Here is an 8,548-nt window from a genome sequence, read left to right as displayed (position 1 = left end):
GCCTGTGGGTCTCCAAAGCGGGTCTCCGTTTCGCCGTAACGGACGACCCTTTTTCTGCGGAGCTTCCTCCTCACAAAGGAGAAAGGACCGCCATTGCCGTTCGCGCCGCCTCCGGAAGTCATCATGCACTCTCATCATAACTGTCCGATTAGTTTTTGTTGTTGTTGTTGTTGTTTTTTGGTGGTTTTTGTGTGTGAGATAACCGCATTCAGGAATCTTGCCACCTGCAGAGTTACAGAAGGATCTGTATCCTGCAAAAGCAGTGCGGCATGTGACTCAACAGGCCTGCCAACCAAGCGCAGTAAAGCAGGACCCAGGAATTTAGTCCTGGCTATGCTATGTAAGGGACAGTTGAACATTATATGTGGAAGAGATTCAACTGTTTTCCCGTCACACTCGCATAGCGGAGACACCAAACCCTTGGAAAATCTGTGGCTCAGCAGGTTCGATGGAAAAACATTGAACCTTGCACGAATAAATGCAAGTCGGTGTGGTACAGATGAAAGAGATGACATGTATGATGGAAGGCCAAGTGGTGGGGTTATTCCGTGATACCTGGGGGAGCAGACACCCCCACCCCTGGAGAGGTTGTGTTGATTTTCAATGTCTGCTAATCTTTGCTCGATAAGGCTTTTGGCTGAGCGTAGGTTCATCTTTAAGAAGTCCGCTGGGGAAATTCCGATGCTCAGAAGTTTAGCATGGATTTTTCCTACCCACGGGTTAACGAAGTCATCCTGCCAGGTATTCATGGGTTTCTTTTCCTGAGTAATGGGCTGTGTTTTTGAAGCTGCAAACAAATTAACAGGGCGACTCTTTCCTCCTTCTCTCTAACTCTCTGCCCCTCCCCTCCTTCAATAATTTTCCTGTGAGCATAGAAGCAGGTCAGTTTTTAAAATAAACAACCCCAAAACCATGACTAATAATAATAATAAAAACAACGATGAGTTTTCTCCCTCTGTCCAGTCCTCGATATTCTCTACTGCTTCCCAAGTTTAGCTGATAAACCAAAAGAAAATGAGGAGAGAATAGCTACATATTGTATTCAAGAAGTATACTGTAATCACCAATTCTGTACTTATATAGAACCTACTGCTTCGGGGAGGTGAGATATACAACAAATTGCTCTGTACTTATTTGAACATCATCATCAAAGTTGGAAGCTGCTATTTGCTCCGATAGCCCAATTTCTACGTTCATGCCCTCATCCTGATGGCAGGGCATAACCCAAAGAAAGCTGAGCACATTTGAGATCTGAACAATGCCAGGCAGCTGCAAAAGGATATAATGGGACATATGTGTTGTTGCATAAAACAATTTTGCAAACAGTGGGGAGGAGGAAGGCAAGAGGTAAGATGCCCAGACCCCAACTAAGTTGTTGCAGAGGGACATTTGTAGCCTTACCAATGGATCAATAGGATCTGTTTCAAGGAGAGAAATCCAAGATGTCGTTTTAAAAAACTGAAAGATGAAATCGTATTTTCCTGCCTGTTATCGCTCTTAGTAGTAGGAATGGTAGTATAAGGTCTTCCTCATTTTCTTCATTAGGTTCCTTATTTCCCATTCCAATGAAATCATTATTTTGCAAAACAAGCTTAAGTTGCATTCTTACTATATTTCTGTTTGGGGACTTGATAGCAAAACCCACAAATAACGGAAAAAACTGAACTTTCATTTCTTTTATTTCTGAGCCAACATACAAACTTGGCATTTAGCAGTGGTGTTTGGTCAGGGGTTGCAAATTTGTGTCTGACAATCTGTTTAGTTCCAGAAGAATTTGTGCTTCCTTTTCATACATCTGAAAAAGAGATAAGGCAATGGTGTTTGCATACATTTCCTTCCAAATAACACAACAATGTCATCTTACAAAATTTGAATCATAGAATTATAGAGTTGGAAGGGATCCTGACAGTCATCTAGTCCAACTTCCTGCAGTGCAGGAATCCTGACCGCAGCCGGGCTCAAACCACCAACTTTATTAACAGCCAGATGCACTGATCTGTTGTGCCACAGACTCCCTTCATGAATTTGTCACTTACACTGCACCTGGGGTACATAAAATTTATGTTTTCTCACCCAATTAATATGCTAGGGCATCTGCAGATGAATCAAGTATTAATATTTTTATAGGATGGGGGATTGGTTTGGATAATGCCTATGGATCCCAACGAAGTTGTGGTTTTGTATCTACAAAATGGGGCCTCTGCAGGAAGGAGCCTGCTGAACTGGTCAAAACAGTTTGTCAAGTTGCTGGTCTTGTTTAACACCCTCATCTACGTGACCGAAGAGTCAGCTGTGTTACCATAGAGACAACTGGGTAACGCTGCTTTCCAAGAGGGGATAGGCTGTCCACACTCTCTCACCTGGCTGGAGGTGGCATCTTTTTTAAAGTAGAAGAAAAAGAGTTGGGGCTGCTCTGTGTGAGTTTGGCTGAAGCTGGAAGCAGAGGAGACACAGAAGCTTGACTGCCACTGTGTGCAGAATTGAAAACTGGCTTTGGGGTCTTCACCTTGGAAACTTAGTGGGGAGGCAATAGCTGTTGCTATTGCTAATGCTAAGAGTCCTTCTATACTATCCTCAGAGTGTGTTGTGTGTGTGTGTAAATAAAGCCATCCTAAAGACAGAGTCTCCGCTGACCTTTGTTCCAAACAATTAAACCCTGAGTCTCTCGCTGCTCAGATATTACGATGCATGCAGTGAAATTGCTCATCAAAAGAAAAACACTCACCTGCTGCCACTCTGCTTCTGTGCTGTGTTTATAGCCAAGTAAGTGGCACATGCCATGAGCAACTGTTACCTGTGCAAGGGGAAAAATATTTCAGAGTTTCACTTCTGCCCCCCATGTTCAAGGACCACATTTTATTGGAAACAAACAAAATAATGAACAGGTGACTTTGCTCATTATAATTCTCTTCCATGGTTTTAGGGCTAGGCTTTTCCTACCAAGTTACATGGAATTCATTTCATGGAAGTCACTGGGGCTTGTCTCAAGAATAAGCAGGCTTGCTTTAGAAAGCAAAAGATATTTGTTCAGTCTTTTACTGAAATTCAGTTGTGTTTCTTCTCTTGTCATGTGTCTTAATTGGAAACCAAGTGGAAGGCAAGGCTACAATATACACACTAAAGAAATGTGTTGCAGAGGAGAGGAATGAGACAACCAGCCAAGATGTTTACTTTTCAGAGATCACCCATCTTTATCTATCTATCTATCTATCTATCTATCTATCTATCTATCTATCTATCTATCTATCATCTATCTATCTATCACTCAACCATTACATTTATATCCCACCTTTGCTGCAAAGAGCTCAATGTAGTGTACTTCCCCCTCCATTTTTATCCTCACAAGAACCCTGTGATAATACTGTGGTACAGAATCAGAGAATGGTAGAGTTGGAAGAGACCCCGGGGGTCATGTAGTCCAACCCCCTGCGGTGCAGGAATCTCATCTAAAGCATCCACGACAGATGGCCTTCCAACCTCTGCTTAAAAACTTCGAAGGAAGGAGAGTCCACCACCTCCAGAGGGAGACCATTCCACTGTTGAACAGCTGTTACCATCAGAAATTTATTCCTGAAGTTTAGTTGGAATCTCCTTTCTTGTAACTTGAAGCCATTGGTTCAAGTCCTACCCTCCAGAGTAGGAGAAAACAAGCTTGCTTTATCTTCCATGTGACAGCCCTTTAGGTACTTGCAGATGGCTATCATATCCCCTCTCAGTCTCCTCTTTTCCAGGCTAAACATACCCAGCTCCTTTAACCATTTCTCACAAGGCTTGGTTTCCAGACCCTTGATCATCTTGGTCATCCTCCTCTGCACACCTTCCAGCTTGTCAACATCCTTCTTAAATTGTGCTGCCCACAATTGGACACAGAACTCCAGGAGTCCATTTGAGGGTGTGGGTAAGGAAGCAAGCTGTAATGGTTCTAGGGGTTGCTCGTACGTAAATCGTCGCCACACCTGGCTGGGCTACCTGGGTGAACCCTTTCTGTCTGGACAGCCACTCACCCGTGGCTGTCTCAATCGCTGGCAGAATCCGTCAGTGGGCGTTTCTTGAACTTCTTTCAGCAAAGAAGTTCTTTGATGCCAAGTCTCCTCCTACTCTCCCTGCGCGGAAGTCTTCTGCGCAGGGAGGGTGTGGGCAGCGGAGGACCCGTGCTCTCCCTGCTGGTCTCTGGCGAAGAGTCCTGGAGCCCCCTCGCCGATTCCCCCATCTGCCCCCCTTCTCCACTGGTGCTACACTGATTTCCTTCCCCAGCAGATGGGCTGCCTCTCTCCCTACTGGGACCCTCTCCGGCATCCCTCTGGAGCCTTCCCTCCGCCTCTGATGGCAGTTCCCTGACACAAGCTCTTAGCATTGGAGGCAGGGGTACAGTTGCCCTTGGTGCCCTGACTGATGCATTCCTAGGGCAACTGTGGCGAGCAGCCGTAGTTGTGCAGACTGTCTTAGGGAGCAAAGCTTTCCTTCCCTTGACATTGAGATCATGAAGTAGCACAATGGCTTAGATGAAACAAAATATGCCCGCAATTTATTTATTTTTGGTGAAAATCTAATAGTATACATAATGCTAGAACGAAGTGAGGAAATAAAAGAAGCTTCTTTTGTAAATTGAGACCAAGCAAGTTTTAGGGTAACTTGTCAGAACTCTAAAGATAAAAACCAACTCAAGTAGCAGGATGACTGAATTAGTAAACATATACTTACTGTAAGAATACTGTAGAAATCTTCCTTATTCTTCTCACACTCTTGATAGATATGTTCTACTCCAAGAAAAATGTCTCCCAAATTGTATTCACCTCGAGCACAAGGCTGAGGCAGCTCCCCTGCTGTCAGATTCTGTGAAGGGAACAGGCCCAAACTATGATCCAAAAGTTACACATATTTGCAAAGTTCCATAAATTTTTTGAACATTCACAATGGGTGTCAATGCAGAGATGACATATGTTGAAACACAATATTGATTTCTAAGCTCCCTGCGACTAAAGGAGCTCGTGTGATTGCCTCTGGGCCAGGAAACTGGAATGGTCTGGTTTTTATCTGCATTCTCATTGCGTGGGCCTGGCAACCCACAAATTATCAGCTTTGCAGCACGATCCTAACCATGTCTACTCAAAAGTAAACTGATTTTAGTGTGGCTTCTAATTAAATATACTTAGCCCTGAAGCACTGTATGCAAATGTACTTTATATTTTATTTGTTGTTCTTACACTGTAAGCTACCCTGAGAGTTCCAAATGATTTCAGGGACAAGATATTAAATTTTGTACATAAATAAATAAGTATACTTTGGAGCAGATCATGCTGAACACCACGTGATATGGTTGCCTTGCTGCACTCTTACACATACTTATTCCGTGGGGTTTATTGAAATAAGAACATTTAGAACAGTGCTTTCTTAGCTGTAGAGCAGAATTAATATCTTACATTGTAGGATGATTTGGATGAATTGTGGAAAAGTAAAGCTATAAGCATAACAAAGTACTATATGGAAGTACTTTCCAATGGTGGTTAAAAAGAATGATGATGAATGGACCTGGTAATACAAATGATATATCACTTTATTCTTACAAATGAGCATTGCTTTTACAGAAGCAGCTATTTGTTTTAAAGAAGCCACAGGTCTTCATCTTCCCCAAATTTAAATATTTCTATGCAGTGTCTGTGTTGTCCTCAAGTCTAAACAAGTATGATTGGTCCATCAAAGGCCCCCAATTACCCACATGTACTTGAAGCCTTAACACATTTTGTAATAAGTCCTATTGTCTTGTTCCTGTTCAAGACAAGCCTCATAAGACTGTTGCTGAACTGGAGAATCGTAAGCAAAATGTTTACCTCATGAAAAGGAAAAGATAACACATCAGTAGGGCTATCCTTCCATCTGTAGTTTCTGTTGAGCAGCTGTATGTTCCTGTTATTAACACAGATAACACCAAGATCAAACTGCTGCACACCCAAAATGCGACGGATTTGTTCTATATTCTTGCGAAGTGGCACTCTCCTGATAGGGATGGCTCTCTGCAGGTTACGTATGAGCAGGCTCATATCTTTAAAAAGTGAAGACGATGGTCTGCAAAGTAGTGCTTTTCCAACATCATTAGATGGCAGTGATAGTTCCAGCAGCTGAAATGGCAGAGATTAGAATCATTGCAGTAGGTTAAGTAACCACAGAACTGTAGAGTTGGAAGGGACTACGAAGGTCATGTAGTCCAAGCCCCTGGATTGCAGGAATCGTTTGCCCAACATGGAGCTCAAACCCACAACCCCAAGATTAAAAGTCTCATGCTCATGAGAGACAAAAGATGAAGAAGTAAAATCAGCAATGATACATTGGGCAAAAGACGTGGGTCATAATATACAATTTGAGTCATGGGAAAAGTTACGGAAAGTGGATTTACAATTTACTGCTTGATGTTCGTTAAAAGAAAATTGTATGAAAATTATGTACTGATGGTACTTGGTGCCGACAAGACTTGCAAAAATGTATTTAAAAATGTCTAATGTATGTTGAAAGTGCAAAGAGAATGAGGGTACATTTTGGTGGACCTGTAAGTCAGCAAAAGCCTTTTGGGAAATGATTTATAATGAGATTTTAAAAAATGTTTAAAATAACTTTTGTTAAAAAACCAGAGGCTTTCTTATTAGGTATAATAGGAGAAGAGATTCTGAAAGGAAAAAAGGCCATTTTTATGTACTCGACGACAGCGGCAAAATTTTATATGCCCAGGGTTGGAAGGAAGAAAGAACCCCATTGAAAGAAGAATGGATATTGAAATGAATGGACTATGCAGAAATGGTGAAATTGACCGGGAAGATCAGACATCAAGAAGATAAAAATATTAGAAATGAGTAGATTACGGTAATTTTATAGAATATATGAAGGAGCATTGCAAATATTTAAAAACGTCAGGATTGGTTTAGCACTTGTAATATAATTGATAAAAAGTATTGAAAAAGGAGATTTAATAGATTGGATTAAAAATATTTAGTTGCAGAAAAGAGAAGAGATAAATATTTGAAACCAGGGAAAGGGTGGAGGAAAGTCAGGGTTGGAAGAACCCCAGAAAAATAGTGAAATTGTTATGGATGAATGCAATTAATCTATGCAAAAATTTTTTAAAATAAAATACTAAAATAAAAATAAGCAGTCTCTTTTCCTGCAGGATCCCATCTAAGATGACATGCAGACTATCCCCCACCCCACCCCAATCTTATAACACTGTGTTCTAACAGTTGTGATTTTCTAGTGTCAGTCAATGTTTTGGGGATGTTTTGCTAAATGCGTGTTAGTGTGAGTTCCTAGAGTTGTCTTTCAGAATTTAGCTCCCTTTCCATTGTCAATGGAAGTTAAACCCACCAGCTGGGTGTACAAGTGCATCTTGTTTCTAATGTGCAAGCATATTTTGAACAGTGCAACTGCACATCCTCAGAGGATTAGATAGATAATTTATTACGGTCGTAGACTAGCTTATAAAACACACTTGGGGGTACAATCCCAGAAGGAAAGCAAACATTTAAAACAATGTACCACAATAAATTAAAATTTTATAAATGCGGTAAGCGTATAGACACTTAAGGTCTACCGCAGAGAGATGACCCAGAGTCACCCATGGAACCGAGTTTGAGGATTTTATTAACGAACTAGTTTGGGTTGTGGGATGGTCTGCGCCTACAGATCTGTACACAGAATCTGGCGACCATCCGGGTCATCTTATGATCTTTGCATAACAGGAAAAGGTCAAATTTTTGCTTTTCCGGGAGGTCAGTGAGCCTCACCAGCAGGGGATCAATGGTCTCACTAGGTGCCTCTTCATAAAAGGGACATCTAAAGAACAAGTGCTCTGGGCTTCCTATATCCCAACAATGAACAAGCACAAAGTCTCTGAGCATATGGGACTTTTTAAAAGGCTCCTTCCATGATCGGGGAGGGCAGAGCTGAGCTTCTGGCGAGTGTAAAAGCCCTTCTTGCATTTTTGGATACGAGAAAGAAGAGATATGCTGCCGGTGCGGCTATATATCTCTTGATTTCTCCAATTCAGAGGACTATGCTTTTCATCATCGAAACATTGCACAATCTTGGTCCTTTAAATTGGTAAGAGCAGAATAAATGGTTGCAACAAGACACAGCCCTCCCGAGGCAAGTGGTGGCAGGGGACAATTGTTTGGTGCCAAAATAATGGTTGTGTGAGTGCCCGTTTTATCTCAAGAAAGGGACACAAGCAAAGGACGTGCAAAAGGCTGCTCTGGCTGGACCGCCTCAGCCAAGGCCCTTCCACCAGCAGCTGCCATATGGGGAAGATCCTCTATAATATCTATAACACAGAGAGAGCAACTTATAACAACAGAAACAAACCAAAAGAGAGCCATTTTATATATTGGTATTGTTCTGTTGTATGTGTGTGTTAAACGTGTTTTCATGTTACTTGTAAGTTGCCGTGGAAAGGTTTGTATCTTGAAAAGCAAGATGTAAGAAATTCCAATAAACGAATGTAGGACCAGTCTGGATAGTTGGCCTTGGTGAAAATTTGACGTTTTCATCCCCAAAAAGTTTTTGA

General features: G+C 41.8%; 1 protein-coding gene across 2 annotated transcripts in view; it reads right to left on the bottom strand.

The window, feature by feature from the left end:
- Window positions 1-8,548, bottom strand: part of YBEY (ybeY metalloendoribonuclease) — a 110,618-nt gene that overhangs the window by 101,252 nt on the left and 818 nt on the right. Inside the window, exons 2-5 of one of the 2 annotated variants that reach the window (XM_083714735.1) lie at window positions 5,829-6,116; window positions 4,702-4,833; window positions 2,726-2,794; window positions 1,716-1,795 (exon numbers count right to left, since the gene is read on the bottom strand). In XM_083714735.1, coding sequence (XP_083570861.1) covers window positions 1,716-1,795; window positions 2,726-2,794; window positions 4,702-4,833; window positions 5,829-6,038 — 491 coding nt within the window. In that variant the 5' untranslated portion in view covers window positions 6,039-6,116. Of the gene's footprint in view, window positions 1-1,661; window positions 1,796-2,725; window positions 2,795-4,701; window positions 4,834-5,828; window positions 6,117-8,548 lie in introns of those variants that run through there. The other variant, XM_083714734.1, reaches the window with a different exon arrangement.

Source organism: Podarcis gaigeae (genome assembly GCF_964106915.1).
Source record: "Podarcis gaigeae genome assembly, chromosome: 1".
In the NCBI taxonomy this organism is placed as follows: Eukaryota; Metazoa; Chordata; class Lepidosauria; order Squamata; family Lacertidae; genus Podarcis; species Podarcis gaigeae.
This window is presented reverse-complemented; position numbering and strand designations above follow the sequence as displayed.